This window comes from Siphateles boraxobius, unplaced genomic scaffold, assembly GCF_051911475.1.
Source record: "Siphateles boraxobius isolate OS27281-9 unplaced genomic scaffold, OSU_SipBor_1 33, whole genome shotgun sequence".
NCBI lineage: Eukaryota > Metazoa > Chordata > Actinopteri > Cypriniformes > Leuciscidae > Siphateles > Siphateles boraxobius.
The window spans coordinates 10,737,268-10,761,488 of NW_027508953.1; the positions used below are offsets into that span (position 1 = coordinate 10,737,268).

The 24,221-nt window shown below is 39.6% G+C and overlaps 2 protein-coding genes across 6 annotated transcripts in view; one reads left to right on the forward strand and one right to left on the reverse strand.

Annotated features, from left to right (window-relative positions):
• The window catches only part of cspg5b (chondroitin sulfate proteoglycan 5b), a 42,319-nt gene extending 30,765 nt beyond the window's left edge, over positions 1-11,554 (forward strand). For 3 of the 5 annotated variants that reach the window (XM_077195513.1, XM_077195514.1, XM_077195512.1), the window contains 2 exons: positions 1,071-1,196; positions 10,762-11,554. In XM_077195513.1, coding sequence (XP_077051628.1) covers positions 1,071-1,196; positions 10,762-11,052 — 417 coding nt within the window. In that variant the 3' untranslated portion in view covers positions 11,053-11,554. Of the gene's footprint in view, positions 1-1,070; positions 3,227-10,761 lie in introns of those variants that run through there. The other 2 variants (XM_077195511.1, XM_077195515.1) reach the window with 2 other exon arrangements.
• Positions 11,555-12,947: 1,393 nt separating this feature from the next.
• On the reverse strand, positions 12,948-22,381 carry ptpn23b (protein tyrosine phosphatase, non-receptor type 23, b). Its single transcript, XM_077195510.1, has 20 exons — positions 22,099-22,381; positions 21,255-21,329; positions 21,009-21,136; positions 20,827-20,903; positions 20,677-20,726; positions 20,440-20,571; positions 20,254-20,334; positions 20,033-20,158; positions 19,590-19,637; positions 19,304-19,360; positions 19,167-19,225; positions 18,940-19,019; positions 17,619-17,733; positions 17,305-17,370; positions 16,957-17,096; positions 16,350-16,655; positions 16,094-16,248; positions 15,832-15,983; positions 15,549-15,728; positions 12,948-15,213 (listed from the first exon to the last, which is right to left on the reverse strand). The coding sequence occupies exons 1-20, from the start codon at positions 22,180-22,182 to the stop codon at positions 13,614-13,616; spliced, it is 3,711 nt and encodes a 1,236-aa protein (XP_077051625.1). The 5' UTR covers positions 22,183-22,381; the 3' UTR covers positions 12,948-13,613.
• Between the last annotated feature and the right edge of the window lie 1,840 nt (positions 22,382-24,221).

Below are 24,221 nucleotides of genomic sequence, written 5' to 3' on the forward strand. Positions count from 1 at the left end.
GTTGCTTCGCTTCACTGTCATTCATATATCCTCCCTCATGACCTCATATGATCGATAAGAGTCCATTGAATGCCTCAAATCTCGCCTCAAATAATAAGTCTGGGTACTGTTTGCCTACTCTTTTATGAGTACTGTAAATTCGGACATACTACTCTTAGTCACATACCGTTTTTCGCCTACTGCATAGTAGGGAAGTATGTGATTTTGGATGCAGCCACAGACTTGCATAACGCATAATTGCACTAAAACTAGGGGTTTAAACCAGCTAGGAAGAAATTTAAGAAATAGTTCACCCATACCTAATTTTCAATCAATCAATGTTTATTTATAGAGCACATTTAAACAAATCGAAGTTGACCAAAGTGCTGTATAATGAATAAAAGAATAACAATGGCTTGTCTCCATCTTGTTCCCTTTTAATTCAAATCACCTTTTTTATATAGCGCTATACAATACAGACCGTTTCAAAGCAGTGATACAGTGATAAAAGGAAAAAATTTACATTTAAGCTGTTGTTCAGCTGAAGTCAGTGTTGATTCAGTTCTGTTGAAAAGATCATTATTAAATTAGTTCATTTCATCTACAAAGCAGTTCTGCAAAAAATGATTTCATCATCCAGCACAGTTTAGTCTGATCAATATTATTGCTGAATATTAGATTAGAAAATAAAATAAATAATACATAATAAATAATAAAAATAAAAAAAAATTGACGATTAACAATATACAAGAGAGACCCAAAATAACAATGTGGAGTGTTAAATGCTAGGGAAAATAAAGGTATAATTTACTCTGCTTCATGCCAGCCATTCCAAATGTCATTGTGTGTGTTCACCCAGTTTTTTTCCCCATACACTGTCATTAGGGGCTACCAAGCTCCAAAATACCACCACAGAAGTATCATAAATATAATAAGTCCATATGACTTCTTATATGATTGTGTTATTGTATTTGAAAGTGGTCACCGAAAAAACATTTGAGATGTTAATGCTAGGTGTAAAAGGGTATAGGGCGTCACATTTTGTTACTTTCTTTTTCTTGTAGTAATCTTGTGTGTGTGTTGCTCCATAGGATGACTCTTGCAAAGAAGAGCCATGCAAATCTCCCCCTAAAGAGGACGAGTCTTTGAACAACCAGAACTCACTCACGCCAAAACTCGGAAACGACAAGGCCGCCACAGAGGACAATGCAGAGGAGGTAAACTCACTGCAGAACAACATGAACAACGTGTAGGAACATCCTATTGCCACAGACTGGCGCTGTGACTGTAACAAAACACATTTGACACCACTTGGCCCCTTGGAATTACTAAAATTCTCTAATTAGTGGAAAAAATCAATTGTGGTATATCTTGGTGAGATATGTCAACATTAGAACCACTTTAAAAATATATATTTTAACATTTGTATCGTTAGATATTCAAGTAAGTTTGAACCCAATACTTACAAACAAACAGTGTAATTCAACATTTTCTCTCAAAAAATCCTGTCGTCACTTAGCATTCAATGAATCTTGGTATAGGCTGTGCTGTGAAAGATCCACTCGTTCTATTCTTCGTGGCCCGGGAACACTAAGCATTTGTAGGCGGCATTCGAATGAAACTTCGAATGGGACAGCCTTTGCCGCACCATTGACATGCATTTGGCCTGCAAAGGATGCAGCTTCTGAATTGGGACACCGCTACGAAGCACTGAACTAGCATGCTAACTTATTTTTGTGCACATTGAAGTTCCTATTGCTAGAGTATCCTACCAGCACGTTGGCGTTGCCACATTCACTTTGTACTTGCTTGCTGTCACTGCTGATGTCACGCTGCATCATGTTATGTCAAGCTTTGTTATACTATGTATGTCACGCTAAGTCACGCTATGCTATGACACACTCCTCCCCACAATCCAACGGTTTTGGGCGCCAGTGGCCAAATTCACCAAACTCGAGGTATGGCGAACTCTGATGACATCTCAAAATCTTGCTTCCTGGACGTGACAACAACTGTGTGTGGTGATGAATCACATTTAGCTTTGATCATAACCCAGCAAATTAGACAATAATTGACCACTGTTATAAGAATTAAGTTCTTCACACAACTTTTTCCAGCAGTTAAAGCTCAAAAATTTGAATATTATCCAATTTAAATGTTATTTTTAATGTGATGACCAACAATATTTTTTGTTCATCCTTCAAAGATTGTCCAAATTTTTATGACTAAAAGTTTCACGATGTAGGAAAACTAACACTTGATGAAATACAAACAATGGCAGCAGAGGAGCACTTATTGGCATTGAGTTAAGAGTGCTTAATTTACAATCACTGAAGCTGTAAGACAGTTCAGTTCAAACTCATTGAGTGCGAAAACTCCCATTTTAAACAATGAATCTGACTAAACTTCACAATGAATCTTTTATTTACATCATGTCCGCTATGTTTGTTATAATGAGATGATTCGTGTGCATGTAGAACTAAGTAAACTTGCACTAAACAAACTCATTCAGCTATTTGAGCAATACTGAGCAGATTCTCACTACCGGCAATTCCTCTGATTGGACATTATTTTCAACAGAAATGCCTGTGATTGGCTACAATACTTACCGCTACAAAATCACATTGTAAATAGACACATTTGCAGCGCCGTTAAACTGATGTGACACAAATATAACAACCAGATCGCTTTAATTTACTTGCTTTTCTCTTTTGTTAAACAATTAAAATTAAATGTCTCCCGTAGCCTTAGTAATATAACTCCATTAATCCTGCAATAAAAAAATTACGTTGACCTGACCAGGAAGCCAAGGTATGGCAGACGCCATACCCTGCCATACCCAATTGACGCCCCTGCCTTTAGCCCTCACCGCTGTGACACCTTCACCTTATGAACTTCTGTCTGTCCTGCCTTGCTCAAGTCAGCATGCATTGGTGTTCTTTCGTGCAAAAGAAAACGTCTGTGGGAAATAACATAGCTATTTAGACAGTTAAAAATATATATTTCTGAGATTTGTTGATGCTTGTTGACTTATTCAGTGTATGTCTGAATATAAATTTAGAAATACTGCTTGGATTGATATTTATATGCGGTATCATACAGTTTTAAAGCTCATTGTGTCTTAAAACTAATTGATTACTAATTATTATGTAATGGAAGTTGTTTTTGTATTTTTTTTTATTGAGATAAAAAAAAATGAGAATAAATAAAGTAAGTTTGTTTGGAATAAAACATTTTACCAATTCAATTGAGTGCCAGTTTATTCCTAAACTCCCCTGCTCTCATTTTGACTCCTTTTCAGTTTCACTGCTCCTCCTCACTCTTTTGCTTCGCTCCTATGCATGGCTATAGCATTCATTAGGTTCTGCTGCTAACCACACTGGACATTTCACCCTCATAACAACGCTCTATAGTAAGACTATAGGTTGACTTTACAAATTGGGTTTGGACAAAACATCTCAGGTTACAACTGTAACCTAAGGTCCCTGAGAACAGGGAAAGAGACACTGCATCAGAACTCTATGGGAACACCTCCCCGTGAACCGGTGTCTGAAATGCTTATCTAATCACTGCAATACTATTGGTCAGTGACAGCCTATGACATCATCTCTAGTGCGACCCGGAAGTATATAAGGGGAGCCTGGAGAAAATGTCAACAACTTATCGTCTGAAGGGACTGTTCAGCAGGCATCCCGAGGCATGGGGAAAAGACGCAGTGTCTCGTTCCCTGTTCTCAGGCAACAAAGGTTACAGTCGTATCATGAGACGTTCCCTATTCGAAAGGAAACTCGCACTGCGTCAGAATGCTATGGGGAACGATCTACCCGCGCTGCCATGCTGAGGGGAGTGCATGTCAAATTATGGCTGTGACAAAAAACGTTAAAAAAAACGGCAGTTTCACTGAAATGCCAAAAACGCTCCCTCTTCGGGTCACAATGCTGTCAGTGACAGTATTCCCTACTGCAGGGCTATTCAATTAGCTTCATTCGAGGGCCGGATTATTAAATCGAAAAGTTGTGGTGGGCCGATGGGTTTAGCTTATTTATTGAAACATAACCGTATCAATAAGTAAGCTAAAGTAAACATAAAAGTATTGTAGGCTATTTACTTGGAAATGTGGTAGCCAACAGTATGCAGATTTATCAGACCATAATAAATAACTTATTTACAGCTGTGTACAAATATATGGATTATACAAGATCACATATTCTATTGGTTAGAATTATTTTATTAATAATTATTATAGGCTTAAATTAAAATATTCTGACAGTGAGACTTTGTAACCATAGGTAAAACCATGCATGGCTACTCACTCACTACCACTGTATAAAAAATGCCTAAACAGGTAAAAACGATACACACAATTAATTATATATTTCTCTAGCCCCCTAATAAATCTAATGCAATATAAATGACTAAAACATAGTATTCAATATAAATATTCCACATATCTCCCCAAACCATGGTAAATTACTACAGTACATTCATGGTAAATGTTTGTAAAGGTGGTGATTAGGGATTTAGTCTTCTAACTTCGTTCATGGCACAATGTTTCTGCTATTTACCTCATCAGTCGTGTTGGGAATGTTGACTAGTTAAAATCATTGAGTGATTTGTGGTTTGTAACAGAGAGATGTGTCAGATTGAAACGCTTCTCACTGGATGTCGCAGCAATGTTTGATAATAGTGTCCGGGACCGCGAGTAAACGCAACTCCTTTGAGCTTGCGTTCCGTTATCCACTGGGCCGTGCTGCGTAGTTCAAAGTAAACTAGTGAAACAACTGAAAGCAGCAATATTTGTTCTTACTGACCGAGAAACAGCTTCAGATGATTCAGTGACAGAACGGTCCGAACGAATCCGAAACGTTTCAGACCGTTATGCAAGCGCGTTTGGCCAATTCATGGAAAGGAAATAATCGAACCAAATGATTAAACCAGGAATGATTGATATCGCTGGTTCAGTCGACAGAAATACGGGACACGCACATAATAACTGCTGAAATATTCGGACTGAAAAAAGTATATCTCAGGTCAATCGGAACGCTCATGGTACACACACAGTGCGTATAGCTACAGCTGCAGGCGCCACTGCGGTCTCGCGCATATCTAACCAAATTTAGCCGCACCGCCAGGAAAAGAAGAGGAGGGAGGTTGGGGTGGCCTCGGGCCATATGGAGATGATTGGCGGGCCGGACTTGGCCCGTGGGCCGCCAATTGAATAGCCCGGCCCTACAGCCACTGTCCAAACTATAAGCCTCAAAGAGGCCTCCGATACAATGAAGGCCTACCAAGGCTGCTCAAAGGCATTGGAACCAACAACTTCCGTGAAAGGGGTTCCTTTAAGGGAATATGGCCAGGGGGTCCAAAGGAGTCCCGTCCAGTCACTTTCTGAGGGAGGCATGAAGTCAACCCCACATGCCATAAGGGAGGCTGACCTGGTCTAATTTAATTATCCAGTTTTGCCAACAACCTGTCTGTTTCCTAAACAGAGTCTCTAACATATTTTGCCTCACCTGTGGAGGTACTGCAGGGAGGACTGCAGATAATGGCAGTGATCGCTCACAGACCGGATCATAGAGACGGACATCCTTGAGAGTAGAACGCAGCATAGCGCTTTTTAACCCTTGCGAACGAGGGGAGTAACTCTACCCAATCCTGGATCTACACAGTGCTTCAAAGCCATGTGGAGGCTGGGCACTCTGAAAGGGACCCTAATGGGCTGATCTAACAGGGAGTCCTTGTGAGAGTCCTTCGACCTTCCGAACAGACTTAGGGAGCTAAGTATTCATACAGAACGATCCTCAGATAGATGCTGGAACACTATACTCAAAACCTGATAAGTATTGACCAAGCTTTTGGTTAGGTTTAGCCTTTGCCTCAGCTTTGACTTTCACGGACGTCAGCCCGGGCAGTGCTTTTTAAACAGAGTCTCTAGTATTACTTGCCTTAGTTGTGGAGGCATCCGATAGTGAAGACTACAGATACTGGCAGTAATCACTCACAGACCGGATCATAGAGACAGGGACCCTGGAGAGTAGAACTCAGCATAGCGTTTTCTAACCTGGATCTAACCTAATCCTGGATCAACACAGTGCTTCGGGCCCTGAGGAGGCTGGGCACTCTGAAAGGGACCGTAATAAGGGGAGCGCCTCCAGCTCTAAGGTTTACATTGCCAACAGGCAGTGTACTCAGCAGAAGTGCTATCAACCCTTTAAAGCAAGGGGAAAACAATCTTACGCTACCGGACTATCAAGGAGGCCTACTGTAAGGCCTACAGCTTAGAATGTCAAGGGCGTCAGCCCAGGCAGCGCTTCGGCTCTAAGGGAGCATACTCAACAAGACAGATTTTACATTCTCTACTAAACCCAAGCAAATGGAGGCCCGAATAAGCGGCCAACGACATTCAACCTTATGACTTGAATTATTTTATTCAAGGGGCTCAGCGGAAAAAAAACCGCCCCTTTTTCAATTTTAATGTCTAGCTTGATAAACTAGCTACAATAATCAGCTCTAAAGGACAGTGGCCTGAGCATACTTCTGCTTACTTTCTAGAGAGAAAAGGCCTGACAACGCCCATGAGATATCTGCATGGGAGGGTTTTTGGACATAGCCTGCTACCTATGCTGCTATCTACCCTGTAACACCACTAGCATTTTTACGCCTAGTGTAAAAGGCGGGCCTTGTCTAGACAACTCTTGTAGTAAAAGGAGGCCAGTACTAGGAACAACTAGATTTACAGGAATAATTTATCCTGATGGGCTCTAGCTCTAAGGAACCTACACTCAGATACTGAGAGGCTCGATGCGAGAATGCTTAGCAAACCGCCACCAATTTCCTAGTTACTAAGCCTAAGCCAGAAATCGAGGCTGCCCTGTGAGGATAATGAATATATTACACATGAATATAAAGTGACTGAAGTTCAGAGCTACAATCTCAATGACTCTCTAAAGTGAGAGAAGAACTGCTGCTCTAGTATAAGCTTGGCCTATTATTCAACCTTACTAAAAACTCACATAAAGGGAGAAGCCCTACAGAACTCAACCTGCTGCCCATTGAGCGATGGCCTAAACGACATTCACAAAATGGAGGCCTATCACCAAAAGAGCACGAAAGAGCTCACTTACTACCAAACCCAACGCCAGACCTACAGAAGGGTTCCAAATTGAATGAATAACTCATAATAGGTCCAGCCTCAGGCTGATGAAAGAAGCACTTGGGGTGAGAGATTTAAATGCTTCAAATCTGTCAGCAGATCAGGCTGGTATGCTTGCAACTCCGTCATTGTGTGCAAGGCATCGCCGGCCAGACCCGCCACCTCATATGCCCTGCCATTTAGGCGTGCTGTCATATTTTAGTGGCTTAAAGGAACACTCCACCGTTTTTCGAAATAGGGCTTATTCACCTACTTTCCTACATTTAGATAGGTGGGCAAACGCATTTTTGTCTCAGTGCATGCATTGTTTTAGTTTGGCAGAGCCGCCGCTAGCTTAGCTTAGCATAATGAATGGAATCCTTTGTTGCCAGCTAGCATGTTATGAGTAAAAGTGCTAAAAAAATAACCTAAAAAAAACACTACTTACTACTTGTGGCCTGCGTATTAACAACGAGTACATATATCAATGCAGATTAAGACTAGGCGATTTCCTAGGCAGATATTACTTGGGACTATATTGGGGGAAGCACAGGCGAAGCACTGTACTTGGGCGCAGAGATATCACGCAACACCTGAAATCCGTCAACATACCGGCGTGAATAGTAGCAGGCTATTTTTCCTACAGTAGACATAGTGAATGGCGATGAACATGGTGGATTTTGTGAGAGACGAAGAGGTTGACTTCTCAGACAGTCAAGATCCAGAACCATACCTCTACGAACCAGAGTTTTCAGAAGAGGAGCTGCATGCTTTGGAAATAGAACGACAGGAGGAGGAGGTTGCGATCGCTCAACAGACAGAGGACGTGAGGATGAGAACCAACACGAACTGGTGGTGTGAGTGTATGTCCTTTGCTCGTTCTTGCAACCTTTTGCTATGCAGGCAATTACCATGTTTGCGGTAACTGAAGCTGTAACTTCTCAAACTCAACACAATCCAAAAGCGAAGATACTCGGTGCAGGTCACTCCGGTATGTTGATGGAAGTTGGGGGATTTCAGGTGTTGCGCCCAAGTAGCAGTGCTTCGCCTGTGCTTCACCCCAATATAGTCATAGGTCAATATCTGCCTAGGAAATCTCCTAGTCTTAATCTGCATGCTATTTGTACTTATTGTGAATACGCAGGCCACAAGAAGTAATTAGGTTTTCTTTTTTTTTTGGATCACTTTTACTCAAGACATGCTGGCAACAAAGGATTCCATTCATCATGCTAAGCTAGCGGCAGCGCTGCCAAACTAAAACAATGCATGCACTGAGACAAAAATGCGTTTGCCCACCTATCTAAATGTAGGGGATACGGTGAATAAGCCCTATTTCAAAAAACGGTGGAGTGTTCCTATAAGAGGCAGGGCCGGAGCACTTAGTGTCGATACCTCTCCAGCCGTGAAATAGTTTGGGAACATCTCGTCAATTGGGGCATCGACACATACCCGTGTTCGCACATCCCCTCAACATCAGCATAGTTCGCTGATGTCGATGAATGCACGCTGAATACAGGTTCTTCCATGCCTTTCTGATCTAGTTGTGTAGATCCGGCAGAAATGGAAGGCTCACGAGAGCTGGAGCTTTATTACTGGAAAGAAACCATTCGTCAAGTCTGTCATGAGCTGGCTCTTCCCTCACGTACTCCAACGACAGCAGAAGCCACGTTGAAGCGCATTCAATAACACTCATAACACTAAACAGCTTAACATTCGCGGTGCAGGGTGGCTGTGAGGGTTTGGGTTGTACATCCTCTTCACCCTCATCAGCCATCTCCTGGTCTCTTTGGCTGTTTGTTTTTATACAAAGCAGAGCACTCGCTGATGGATCAAAGGATGTTAGTGACAACACATCTTCATCCTGCAGCTCACTCTCGCGAGTCTCTGAAGGGCGTGAGAGATTAACAACTCTTTCAACCTCCTCAGCGAGCTCCCTCTGAAAAAAAACAAACACGATTCTGAAAAAAACAAACACGAAGTCTGCCTCAGTGCGAGCGGGACCTGAATCGCCTGGTACAGATGTCTGTCCCTCTTCCCTCGAGAAGAGGGCAGACGAGAGTGGAGTTTTCTCAAGGGAAAACACTCACAGTGGCACAAGCAGATCCCTCAGGAACTGATCGTGCATGCTCTGAGCCCAAAAAATAAGCACACAAGTTGTGTGTCAAGTATCAATATCTTAGACACATTTCCTGAAGCGTTTTTCACAAGCCTTTTTGAAGTTTTCAGGTTGAAGTGTACAAACAAAACAGTCCCTGAAGATGAAAAAGTTGTTGACATGTTCTCCAAGCTCCCCTTATATACTTCCGGGTCGCACTAGTGATGATGTCATAGGCTTTCACCGGCCAATAGGATTGCCGTGATTTAGATAAGCGTTTCAGACACCGGTTCACGCGGAGGCGTTCCCCATAGCGATCCGACGCAGTGCGAGTTCCCTTTCGAAAGGGAACATGAATAATATTCATGACATTTGTCATTTTCTGTCTAATCTGGTTGCGAGTTGGCAAAGGAAATTGGCAAAATGGCTAAAATACACACACACACACACACACACACACACACACACACACACACACACACACACACACACACACACACACACGCACACACATATATAGCCTACATATATATGTGTGTGTATAGATAGATAGACAGAAAGATAGATCAAATTATCATCAGAATTCTGTCTATTAATTCTAACGCAAAAACCAAGATTAAAGTGCCCCTATTATGCTATTTTAAAGGTTCCTCATTTTGTTTTTGAGGTCTCCACAATAGTTTTACATGCATCCACTGTCAAAATATTTACATTTTCTCATAATATGCATTTCTCAAATAGTCTGAAACAGTTAGTTTGAAGATTCCGTCTCTCTAAACCCCTCCTTTCTGAAAGCATATTCTGCTCTGATTGGTCAGAAGGCCCAGTCTGGTGTGTTGTGATTCGAAAAAACTATAATAGGTGCACTTTAAGCTAATACCAGTTTCCCATCTGTTATGTGAATGGGACAAATTTAGAAAAACTTCCTTCCCCTGAGAGTTAGGGTTAGGATTAGTCCAGAAGCTGAGCTCTTAAATCTAATCTGTTGAACAACTGAATTTCTGATAAAGAAGTTAAACATTTGGTGATAAATGCCAGATGTCTGCATAGCAATTAAGAGCAGGCTAGATAGAAACAAGTGGGCAGTCAGTCTAGTAAATTTGAAAGTTGAAAATGAGCCACAAAATAAAGTATTACAAAAGCCTTGAAAAAGATTGACCCTCTTCTTAACACAAAGTGTAATTGAAGTACAATCCTTTGTTTACTTCAACTTGCATATGCTTGATAATCTGAGATCAATTCCTGCAAGCTGATTACTTGCTCCTGAGTCATGCCCACTTCATATATTTTGTGACAGGTTGGTGTCAACACTGACATCACTCAGCTTAAACTAATGTTCTTAAAACAATGACTTAGTAGGTTCCAGTTTTTACTCATGAGTGAGTTATCAACAATTCATGTGCTTTATTTTTGTTAAATTCTTTAGAGTTTCTAGCTTTTTTCTTTTTTTGTATCATATGTTTGTGTCCATCTTTGTGTAATTGTGTGTTGTGTGCTTTTTGATTCCTGTTTGTGTTGTTATGCTTGTGTGTACTTTGTGTGTGTACGTGTCCAGGGTGGTGTGACCATCGACTTAGAGTTGCTCCTCCCCAAAGAGGTGAAAATGCTCCCTGAAACAACCCCCCCGCTTCACTACAACGTCTTCCTCTACAAGCTCCCTAAATCCCCTAAAAAGTCCCCCGGCCTGGGCCGGCCTCTGGGCAGATCCGTACAGGGGAGGCCTCTGTCCCAGCTCTGCTCCAGGCGCAGCTCCGAACCCAGCTACAGCCCCATTAGCACGCACTCCTTACCTGGAGTGCTCTCTGGGTCATCCAGCCCTCACCTGGGCACGGCCTACACACCTTAATACGAGTGGAAGTCTTCAAAACTGTCTGATGTACGACGACTTGAACAAAAGAAATATGTCTTGACTGTTAGAAATTATGAGACATTGATTGTTAACAAGTGAGTGTTTTGGATGAACAAAGACATTAATTTGGACATGAAACAATATATGAATATGAAACGAAACCGCACAGTACCACCATGAAGGTTAATAGAAATGGCAAGACAAAATAGCAGTGTTGTGCAACAGGAATATAAAGGGAAAATAAGAAGTTGATTAGAAGTTGTTAATTTGGTATTACAGATACAAAAGTGGTTTTCGGATGTGTTATGGTGCCATGTTTTATGTTGTATTTTGTCAAACAGCACATTTATATTCACACACATGCATACACATTTGTAACCTATAAACATTCAGGGTATACAAACAAATTGATAACTATTATTATTAACAAGGTGCTTTTTGTGTTTTTAATGTTAGATTAATACTTTCACTGAGAATAAAGAATTTTAGAATTGTTTAATTTGACATTGTTTATTATTGGTTCCTTGGACAAAAATGTGATATAATTTTTATGTGTAGAAATTATCGAAAAAAATAAGATTTATTTTTTCTGCAGTACTATTTTACCGCAAAACAGATTTAAAATAATTCAAATTTGGACCAGTTATAACTTGCCTTAAAATCTTTGTTAAAAAACTAGTTTCTATAAATCTGTAGTATAAAACTGTAATATATTTGTCGAAAAGTTGTCTTCCGCATGCAATGTTTATGAGAGGACTGACTGATCTATGCTGATAATCTAAACTAATACCATGTTCTCTAACCAATTTCTTAACAAAACATCAATGCTAAGAGTGTGCTATTCTGCCCAAGCCAAAACCATCTTATTGAGAAAAAACTGGGTCAGTTCCTCTCCCAGCGCTCACTCCATCAAACCAAGTCAAAAGCAAGGGACGGCGTGCACAGAATGCTGAATTAAAAGACTGGGTATTATAGAAGAGTAAAGGGCTCTTGAGCTCATTAAGACAAACCGTTTCTGACTAGCTACAAACACACTGCATGCATGTCTTGTATTTGCCATTTCATGTTTACACGCAATGAGATGCATCAATACGGTTCAATACTAGATTACAGTCACTACCCATTAAGCATAGAGTGAATTTTTTTTACCTTTTATCCAAGGCCTTTCTCTGAACTGTTTATGAAAATATGAAAATAGTTTAAGAGATTTTTTAAAAAAGATCCAAACATTTATGGACTTGATTAGTCTAAAGAGCTGACTCAATTTGAGCATCCCTGTTTTATTCTTTACATACATTTACTGCAGGATGTGCCAGTAGTGATTCTTTGGTTCTTTGTGCCTGAAGCAACTGAAGCGTATTGATTTAATCTAGACAGCTCCAGTAACCCGTGAAGAGGGAACCAACAAGCTCATTAGACAATCCTACATGACCAGAACATAACCAGACAGTGCCATCATATGGCCATTTTAAGGCAGTGGTGCATTTAACAATACCCTTCAACAATGGTGCATTAGCACATAACAATATGTTTATTGTATTATACGCCACAATCTGTAGGTTTTGTTTTGTATACTATATTAACCAGGAATGCATACTGCGAAAATTCTAAGAATGGTCTTAATGCGTAAAGTGGGGTGTGGTGTGGAGTGATGGGTGGGAGGACACATATCTTAAGACTAATGAAAAATTACCTTTCACTATAAGGACCCTAAAACAATACTGGACATAGGGAACAATTTCAAAGCATTGGCTTGGATGTCACTGCAATGGGGAAAGATGCTCCCCATACAGTTTGAGCAAGCTTGAAGTGGTCTACAAGGAAGAGAACAACTGCACAAGACCGGGTGCGTAGAGCTGCTAATTTTCTATAAAGGTAGAAATGTAAACACATTTTCAAGTAAGCTAGTTTAATATTTAATTTTATACAGAAGCAACATCTCCACATAAAACAATAGTGCAAGTTTTAAAAGCATTTCCATTTTTATAAAATGAAAATGTTATGGTTTTGTTACGGTCAAATACAGAGTTAAAAGGAAGCAGTGTTTACAAAAAAAGATAAAGAATAAAGAATGGCATAAAAAAAGAAAAGAAAAACAATCTCCTCATCATCATTGTCATCACTCAGAGTGCAGACTAAAGTGCTATTTAGGAATAGAAATACAAAGAGTGATACTTGACATAATATCAGACAATTGCATAGAAGTACAGGGCAAAAGCGGCTTCCTTTTTTTCTTGTAGCACATTTGGTAAGATATAGTTTGTAATTACTGATTCAGAAAGTACAGTGTAATTCTGTGTTAGTACTATACATGTAGAAAAGGTCAGTGTTAGTGTGTTTAGACGTTGTGCCCTCAATATCTTGTGAAAGAGAAAGAATCCAAATCACCAAAAATATATTTTTTCAGCACCCCCCTGTTGACACCCCCGTCATATTTGATTGAGCTCTGTGTGGTATCCTGACTATCATTGACGGCTTATGTACAGTTCTTGGTATGGGACACAGCAAGAGACTGCTTTTATAACTGAGTTTGAGAATTGATCCACTCCACAATCAGTTTAGGACTCAATGCTGAGATTATCCACCTTGTTCTGGATAAAATTCAGAACAGAAGTGGATTCGGACCTCATCTCATCAGTTGGAGCAGCACTTGATGTGGAAGAGGATGGCACACCAGGTCTAGGAGTGGAAATCTGGTTCTGGGATGAAACCTGAACAGGTGATGTTATAGGAATGAGGGTAGTGGCAAGTGATAGTGGAACTGGATTGTCCATCATTGGGGCACCTGCTTGTCCTGATGATGGATGAGCCACATTTTGAAGGCCAAGTAATTGGCTTTGACCAGGAGTGTACATGGATTGCCCCCCTGGGCCATTAAACATGGTATTGAATTGGGGTGGAATGGTCTGTTGTCCCATAGGTTGTTGGCCCATCTGTGTTGGTGCAAATGAATACATATTACTTTGTGGTGGTACAGCTCCTGCTGACATTTGAGGCTGACTAAGTGGACGAGCACCATAAGGATTTTGAGGATTTTGGCTCAAGGGTGCCTGTGGAAAGATTTGAGAACCTGGATGTACTTGTTGGGCTGCAGGGATTTGCCTAGGTTGCAAAGATGGAAAAGATGTGGCGGCATAACCCATATAAGGCTGAGGCATGTTTTGTGGAAGTTGTCCAGGATGGAACTGATTGGAAAGACTGCACTGAGGCTGAGTTTGAGCTTGCCCTGGAATGAGGGCTCCCTGAGGATGGGACACTGTCTGTTGGCCTGTTAGACCATGCTGGGGTTGGATGTGGGGAACTAATGCAGGTCGGTAACCTGAGGGGAGGACAGACTGTTGCTGTGTTTGGCCTGGCATTGGAGGTTGGACCTGTCCAGGTGGGAAGGGGGAGGGGATTTGCCCAGGAAATGCACTTCTTGGTGCGGTTGAGGGGATGCTTTGTCTAGGCTGGGTGGTAAAGCTTTGGCACTGTGTTCCCTGTATGATCTGTTGGACAGAGGAAGACTGAGTCATGACAGTTGGCATGTGCTGCCCAAAAGAGTTTGGCAAGGACACTTGTGGTTGTCCGGGTAACCCAGGCCTAATGGAATTTTGAGGAATCTGTCCCATTTGTGGAGGCAAAGGATAACCTCCTGTAAGAGCAATGGGCCCACCGTGAGCTTGCTGCCAGAGAGCTGGATTGTACCCCTGAGAAGGCACCTGTGCAGTGTTCGATTGATTAACCTGAGGATGGACATGTGTGATGTATCCAGCTGATCTTGCCTGGAACTGCTGTGGTGGCAGCCCAGGAATTTGCATGGGAGCAAAGGGCTGGCCATAAGGTGCCTGATTTTGTGGGAGATTGTGAGACAACTGTTGCTTTGGATCTGTAGTTGGAAATTGGGGGTTTGGGAACCGAGTTGGGGGAAATGGGCTTTCCCCTTGTGGCCAGCTAAGATGGGTTCCACCATGGGGAACAGGATTGGGAAGTACTGGACCTCTGGGCAAATTTAGATTTGGAGGGAGGCTTTGTAGTTCTTGTGGGAGATCTTCAAAAGAGGCAACAGAAGGACGTACAGATTCAAGACTGGAAGGGCCAGTCCTAGAACCAACAACTTTCTGACCGACTACAGGTTTTCGGGCAGCAGGTCTAGGAGGCTGCTCTTTTTCAATCTCCCTGCAGAAAGTAGTATGTCAGACAAGCATGGAATGAGATACATTGTTGAAAAACAGCCATTTGAAAAGGAATACCTTTAGTATTAATTGGTAGTAGTCTACTGGTTCATAATTCACACTGATGATAAATGTTTCAGATTCAATCTAAACATAGGCATCCCACAATCTAAAAATTTACTGAAATCTGAATTGTGTCTAATGTAAGTCAAGGTACTTGATCCTATACATCCAGGTGTCGGTCTCTTCAAACAGTGTATGTTGATCCAGGAACATGTCTTACTTGGCAAAATCACGGTGACCGCACAATATCGTACCCTTCTACTTGAGACAACTTACTTTTCCAGCAAGGCAACTCGCTCCTTCTCTCTGGTTTGGCAACAGGACTTAGTTTTGTCCAACAAGCCAGAGGTCTTCTTGTCCAGATCCTTGTAGAAGTCTCTGCCCTCCTCCGCCTTCTTCATCAAGTCCTCATATGCCTCAAATGAGGCAATCAGGGCTTGCACAGTGCCATTCCATCTTCAGGACAAAATGAGAAGATTACATACAATGTCACTGAAACTGATACTAACACTTGAAATCGGAGTCTTTTGACTATATAAATACACAGACAAAAACATACTGTTGCTCTGTGAGAATGAGTGTCTTGCGGACAGGGGCGTACTGCACATTTGCTTCTGTCAGGGCTTTCAGGATGTTATCCTGAGCAATCAAGTTCTGTTCTATATATCCCTTCAGCTGATCATATTTCTTCAACTGCTCCGCAAACAATGTCTGAAAGAGAGGATAGAGGAAAAGACATTTTTGACTGGTCATTCGTTTAATATGAATCGACAGCATAAAGCGATAAAGAAAAGGCAGTACAGTTTCAGTTGGTCATTAACCTTGATCTCAGCACGATCTGTGGTAACCAGGACTCCAGTGATGTCATCTTTATGAATAAGGTCACGAAGCTGACTCTCCAATGTGATCCTCTGCTTTCGCATTTCATCAACTTTGGCAAGAATAGCCTTCAATTTTTGCAAGGATGATGTTTCATCTACGAAGAAAAGAGATAATTAAATTTTTAGGGATAATGAATGAACTCACAACAGATAACTTCTATGTCTTTCAATGTACATCTGTAAAAAACACGTTTACCTTGACTGAGTTGTGGCTGGGGCAGGCTCTTTCTGAGTTCCTCAACAGATCCCTGTAACAGGCGTAGGTTTGGTATGTGCTGGTTCATGGCTCTGTGGAGCTCGGTGTTGGTGTTGCTGGCTGTCTGATGAGCAGCTTCATATTTCTTCAACTCTTTCTGAATCTCCTGCAAGACTGTAGACCTGGCAGGCAATCCATTCTGCCCCACAACCTCCATTAAACTCTTCTCTCCGGCCTCATCTTCTTCAAGGGCACTACGGACCTCATCCAGAGATGAACCCACATCAGTGTAAACATTAGATAGTGCTGCAACACACACATGATTGGTTGTCATAAAAAGCAATCAAAATAAAAATCAAACAATAATAGTAAATAATAAATTAAATTTTAATAGTATTGGTAATTAGTCAAATATCATAGACATAACATTTCACAGATCATAGAATCCTTGTGAACTAAAGATCATAGAATCGTGTTTTAATGTTGAAATGACTTATAAAAAAAACTAAACATACAGTAAGATGGCAGACTGCACATTTAATTATCACAAATTAAAAAAAAATTGTCATTATTTTTTGTCATTTTGTTTGTCTGCGTATATTCTCACCTTGCATGGCCTGGACGAGGTTCTTAACAGTGTCTGGTCTTACACTGAGAAATGCACATTTTTCCAATACAACATCAGGCAGAGATTTAAACATGTCAATTTTATACACCGCGTCACTGCTTAGAGACTCCATAAATTTTCTGCATAAATTGAGAAGAGGAAAAAATTTCAGCTACTGTAAAAGCATATAGATACACAGTAAATTCACTTTTAAGGGGTTAGTTCACCCAAAAATGGAAATTCTGTCAGTATTTGCTCATTTCTGGAAACCTGGAAAACCTTCTTTGAGGGTGAGAAAATTATGACAGAATATTTTTAGGTCAATATTTGTTTTTATGAGTAACTTACTCAAGGATTTGGTTTTTGTCCTCTATTTTAGCTACAATGTCCCTGAGTAACATTGCCTTCTCCTCACTGAGAGAGAGAGAGAGAGAGAGAGAGAGAGAGAGAGAGAGAGAGAGAGAGAGAGAGAGAGAGAGAGAGAGAGAGAGAGAGAGAGAGAGAGAGAGAGAGAGAGAGAGAGAGAGAGAGAGAGAGAGAGAGAGAGAGAGAGAGAGAGAGAGAGAGAAAAAAAAGAGGCATAATGGTTAAAAACAGAAACTTTCTAAATACACTTTTAAAGTAACACATCAGTAAAGCATGTTACCAATGTACAGGCTGACCTGTAAAGGGATGATGCCTCATGAGTTGCCATGGGAACAAGTTTAGAGAAGAGGTCAGGGCCAGTGACACTTTGATCAGTTAGGCTCACAGGTAGAGGTTTCACCAACGATGCACCTGTGTAGCAGATGTCACAAATGCGAACTAAATAATAATTTCTAAGCTCTTTAAGAAAATTTTAAAGGTGCCCTATAATTTGAAATTAAATTTATCTTGGCATAGTTAAATAACAAGAGTTCAGTACATGGACATGACATACAGTGAGTCTCAAACACCACTATTTTCTCCTTCTTATTTAAATCTCGTTTTTGAAAAACACCCCTGAAAAATAGGCGAATCTCCACATAACACCGACTGTGACGCAACAGTCGGGATCATTAATATGTACGCCTCCAAAAATTTGCATATGCCAGCCCATGTTAAGTGTCAGGCGGAACTGCGCAGCCGAATGTGAAGACTTTTCATACCCTTCCCAGAGAAAAGGAGTGTCAACAGGCGTGGTTGATGTTTATATATAATCGGATACCGCAACAGTTTAATTCAAAGTTGCTAGTTTGCTCTGCCCATTTCACCACAGACTTATTTTCAAACCTGGGACAATATCAAGCAGGCTTCTCTCAGCGTCTAATACTGAAGAAGGGGGTAATTCCAACTATATTCCCGCAAGCGGTAAGTAGTGATTTAGTGTTATCTAGATCCAGCGCAAGATCCTAGTACAGTAACCAATATCAAACTCCAAGTAACGAGCATACATAACTAAATAGTATGACAAAGTATTTACGCTGAGGTTAATATTTCTTACCTGTGTTGTCATATATATCTACAAAATAATACTTTTTAGATACATATGTAAATTCCCTTTTGTCAAATAATTGTACTTTCGTCTATTTCATCAACACGTCAGGGGCTAACTACGTTAATTTAGTTCACTCGATCCTTCTAGCTAACGTCACATTCTACAACCATAAGTTGAAGCTATATTTATTTGACAAGGTATCTAACGTTAGTCCATTTGTTAAAATGTTTTAATTTTTGAAAACTGACATATTATTATTTTGCACGCTTGTATTTCAGAGTGCACCACAGCCCTTCAGAGCAGAACTCATTACTATTCATGACCCTTCCAAATAAAGTAAAAACAGACCATTTCATTCTAGGGCCAATTTCTAGAGTTGAAACTGGACCTGTAAAACCATATCTGGACATTTTAAATGCCCTTAAATAAGCCACATACCCTTATGTAGATATCAGAGACAAAATTAAAATATTATTTCAACACATTCTAGGGCACCTTTAAAAGAGATATGAGAGCTGTTTGTATACCTTTTACTGCCACCAATGTGTCCAGACCGGGCACAGACTCATGGTAAATGAAGTCATTGTCCTTCTTAGTTGAGTTATATCTGAAACAGACAAAAAGTAGGAAAATCACATTAATCAAATATTTTTTAAAAGACTTTGAGAGATTAAACACTACAGCATACACTGAAAACTTTTAAGACTCAGGATGTTATTTGGGTATTATCATAGTAATAAATTTAAGATCTTACTTTCCACCAACCACATCCATAGTGAATTTCAAAGCTTCCTGTACAAGTTCTGGTTGACCCTGAAAAGGTTGATGAGTACACATGTAAAAGTGCTTAATGACCAGGTGCATTGTGTGCGGGTGTTTGAGAATCTTTACCTTGCTCTGCTTAATTGCCTCATTAAGTTTGTCGATAGAGTACTGAAAGTATGCGACCTGTGGAGAAACAGCATGCGACCTCACACTGTCATCAGAGGATATTATGCCCATATTGTGCAGTGATACTCAGGTACACCATGTCAAATATCAGCCAGCAAAACATAAATAAAAATATTACTAACGGTATTAATAATAATATATAATAGTAAAATAATAGCACATTCAATTCAAAATCAATTCCAAATTATGCTTTGCTAAAAACGAATGCACACAACCACATACTTACTGCTTCTCCGTATTTCTGCTGTTCCTCTGACTGCTTCCCCATGTGTAACTAATGAAAATAAAATGAGGCATGGTTTATGATAATAACCAACAAATCTACAAAAACGCATTAAAGGGATAGTTCACCTACAAATTTAAATTCTGTCATCATTTACTCACCCTGAGGTTGTTCCAAACCTGTATGAGTTTCTTTCTTCTGCTGAACACAAAAGAAGATATTTTGAAGAATGTCAGTAACCAAACAGTTGATGTACCCCTTTGACTGGGATCCATGAACTGTTTGGTTACCCATATTCCTCAAAATATCTTCTTTCGTGTTCAGCAGAAGAAAGAAATTCATACAGGTTTGGGACGACTTGAGGGTGAGTAAATGATGACATCATTTTCTTTTTTGTCTGAACTATCCCTTTAATATACACCGCATAGTGAGTGTGATGGTCTCACATGTGTGATGGCACTGAAGTAGCTGATCTTCATGCTGATGAGTTTCCCCCACTCTTTCTGAATCCTTCCTGGCACACATTCCGAATTATCCAGCAGCCTCAGGCAATCCTTATAATAGTCACACACCTGCAATCAGACATTAGTGTTGAAGTGGCAAATGCTCTGTGAATCAAAGTCCATCTGTGATGTTGACAGATAAGCACATGTACAGAACTTCATACCCGAGCACAAATCTTTGCTATTAAATGACTCTTTCGGTTGTCTAGTAGAGTTTTCTCCAAGAGACACTCTTGAGCCTGTGCCTTCAGAGAAAACGATAGAAACAGAAAAAGAGATGAGAGGTTGTCAGATTAAAGTGGATTTTCCCAGGTAATAAAAGTAGCATTTTCGTGATAGACTGTGTTTACCAGCATGAGGCTGATTTTGATTGAAAGTGCCTGGCTGCTCATGTCAGAGCTGTAGCTATGATTGTAGTGGTCTCTGAGATAAGTGAAAGCCCCAGCAGAACACTGGAAATGCGTACAGGACACTTTCATCCCCTTAACACACCAACACACGCATGCACACACAAGGAGCAAAAGGTTAGGCATTTCATTTTTTTTAAGATTTCTTAATAGCAAATATATGTTCGAGTGCATGTTCACCTCCTCAGACAGGCGGTTATCCACAGCTCCCAGCAGCGAGTGCAATGCACCTAAAATGCATTAGAGAGATTGTTGATAGATGAATTACTAAGCAAAGCAAATTTGCAGTAATCCATATATGTGCTGATGCTTTGACCGCATTTAACTCACCCAGGTTATACAAGACACAAGCCTGCTCATAGTTAATATCATCATGTGTGATATTCCTCCCAGAAAAAATGTCCGTCCTGCGAGCAGAAAGAAAGCATGAAAGCTAAAATGGCATGACTACCACACAACTTGCATATCGACATAGCAAGCACGGTCTTATATCAAAGTAGGCATCAATTTACCAAGTCACGGGCACTGCAACCTCCTGGCCAGCTGCCATGGGAACACGACTCTGCAGAAAGTGCAGCTGACCACAGTACTTTCGAAGAGTGCTGCAGCCCTCAAAATCTCTTGGGATGTTTATCACACTCTGAGAATAAGATTAAAGAATACAAATAAAGAACCTTTTTAAAGCTTGTTAACCATAGACACAACTGTACAACTACAATCCTATTTCCATTTCCCACAATCCTATTGATCTAACCCACCTGTCTAAGTTGCTCCAGCCTCTTCAATGACTCAGTGTAGTTCTCAGGGTTCTCACCATAGTTTATTTGAATGTACTTGGACAAAAGAGGGGGAAAGAATACTGTTATATTTTTCTTCTAATGCAATCCAATGCAATTGACACCAATGTTACTGTCATACACAGTATGAAACAATCTTGACCAGGCAAGGTCCTTTTGTTGGCTTCATGCAAATGTTTAAAAATAAGGCTCGCAAAAGCGAGGGAGATGATTTGGTTTTCAAATGACCAGGTTACACAAGACAAATGCTTACAAGCACAAAGGCTGTGAAAATATCAGTTTCATAATAACTGCTGTTAAATGGATCCATGAGTAACATAGGCCCTTGAAATCATTAAAAAAAGACAGCTCCTTGAATAAAATTACAGATCTGAGTCTGATTGTTATGCAGTACTTATAAATAGAATAATATGTTTCAAGAGGCAAATATTAATTTGTGAAACATGAAAAACTGACCTTGGAACATTGCGCAATATTCAAGGCGTTTCTTCATTTTCATGTATATATCCACATCAAAATACTTAAAACAAAACGTTTTCTTAATAATACTATCCTAACTTGTAATCAGTGTAACTTATATGTTTTCATCGCTTTCCATTCAGTTAACCGTGTGTGAAAATATTAAAATAAATAAATAAATACTTTTACCGATACGTATGTAACGTAAAACTTCCCTTAATTACAATACAGGCAAATATCTATTAATTCCTTACTGAGTTTATGTTACGGAAATCAAAAGGTAGTGCATAACAGGAATGATCCTCTCTGGAGCTGATCACTGTTGTGTAACAGGCTGGATTCTCACCTGTCTGACAGGGGGACTGAACTGAAACTCTCCAGCTTCCTTCAGCTCCAGCCAAATCATCGGCATCCTGGGAACGGCCTCCATTTCGACTCCACGAAGTACTATTTCAACTTAACACGAGTTTTCAGCGGTTTCGTACAACTTGTTTTTAATGACCTAAAAGACGAAGCTAATTATTATGTCTCGATTTGATCAGAAAACTTGACGCCTCGATCCGCCTGACGCCCCAACCTTTGACTCGTCTTCAAAACAGTACGTCACCGGAAGTACGTCACCATGCATTGCATAAGCGATTTTCATTAGCTTTATTTCCTTGTTTGTCTCCAAATATGTTGATTGCACTTAACTATTAACTATTTGTACTGTATTAAAAATACTCAAAATAATAAAAAAAATTCTAAATTGATTTATGATATGCTGAGTAGCCTACTTCAGTCTCAAAGCAATTGTTATACATTAATGTTGTAATTAACGTTACTTAGTATTTTGTGACATGTTAACAAGAATATCTATGGCAAGAGCTCTTTTCAGTCACTACATTCTTTTCCTCATGATTATTTTATTTTTTCCTTTTGCATTCCGCTAAAAATGTCAACATATAGCCTACTGCACATTTGTGGTCTGTTCTCCCGATTTTAATTTACGATATATGTCATTAATAATTCACTGGAATGCACGAACAATCTCTCTTTTTTCTCTCCCCAAATCCTCACGTCTCTTTCCAGGTTTGTTTTCACAGGTAAATACAATTTATTATCTGTCAAAATGACTGAAATCACTTTGAAATAGTATCACGCAATGTTAGTATATATATATATATATATATATATATATATATATATATATATATATATATATATATATATATATATATATATGTATATATATATATATATATGAAGAGTTCTGATGCAAAAGCCTATAAGTGCCATCTGAAAATTTCTTCTAGAATGAAAATTTTTATCAAGCACGTATAGATAATTAATTTCAATTAAATGTCAATGAAAATGACCTATTGATTGTCATTTAAGTGAAATTACTGAACTTAAATATAAGAGCTTGATAAAAACGATCATTGTAGAAGAAAATTTCAAATTTCAGCACTTAGAGGCTTTTGCATCTGAACTCTTATATTATTGCGTCCATAGAGCTAGTCTTTCACTGATTGTTTACAGCTTAACGGAAGTTACACCCATAATTCGCACAAAGCGTCATGGGGCGTAGGAATAATGTGGATACATTAATGTTGTAATTTGATCCATTTTATATTGCAACTTTTTATACACAAACAAAACATAATAAATTTAAAACTTTTTTAACCTCATTTATAATAATCTTAATCTTTAATGTTTCGTAGAATAATAATTAGAATAGGTGATATTTCATAATATATCACTATATTTTAGGAAAACGACTTGGCTACATTATAGGACATTTTATATGAATGTTCATTAATGTTATTCTGAACAATCTTGAACATTGAATGGACGTAAGCCTATTGCCTTATGTCTCTGAAATGATTATCTTTAATAACATTTATTATTGGGTTTTTTTCGCGTGTTTACCTATTCACATGATTTGTGCACTAGGTGGCAGCAGCGCATCAGTTTAGTGTTTTGAATAGGGAATTATAATCAGCCAAAAAAGAGATCTTTATTAAGTTAAGAACGTTCTCGCAATGAAAGCAAAACAAATAGCCTCATCATTTAAAATGTCTGTGTGTAATATAAGTTATGATATGTTGATTAACTCTCCGAGTTACAGTGTAGAAAATGTAGTAACCTTAAAAATATTAGGTGTAAGAAAATTTAAAAGGTCAACTGTATGTTGGTCTCTAAAATGTTTTCTCATAAGCATGTTTGTGTCACTATGTCTCTCCATAGATAACAGCTCAAACAGCAGATAATAATGGTGAGGAAAGAATATGGCAAGCTCCAAAGATCAAAATACATACACACATACAGTACACAGTGAAAGACCACAGGAAATCATGACACTCTCTCTCTCTCTCTCTCTCTCTCTCTCTCTCTCTCTCTCTCTCTCTCTCTCTCTCTCACGCACTTAATAGCTCTCTTACACATGGCTGGTCTTGAGCCTTTGTTGCTCAGGTCTTTTGTCCTGCA

Coding starts and splice junctions, on each gene's coding strand:
- ptpn23b (XM_077195510.1), bottom strand. CDS start 22,182: ATGGAGGCCGTTCCCAGGATGCCGATGATTTGGCTGGAGCTGAAGGAA. Junction 16,656..16,956: donor CCTCGTCCAGGCCATGCAAG/GTGAGAATATAC, acceptor TGTGTGTTGCAG/CACTATCTAATGTTTACACT. Junction 15,214..15,548: donor CGAGTTGCCTTGCTGGAAAA/GTAAGTTGTCTC, acceptor TACTTTCTGCAG/GGAGATTGAAAAAGAGCAGC.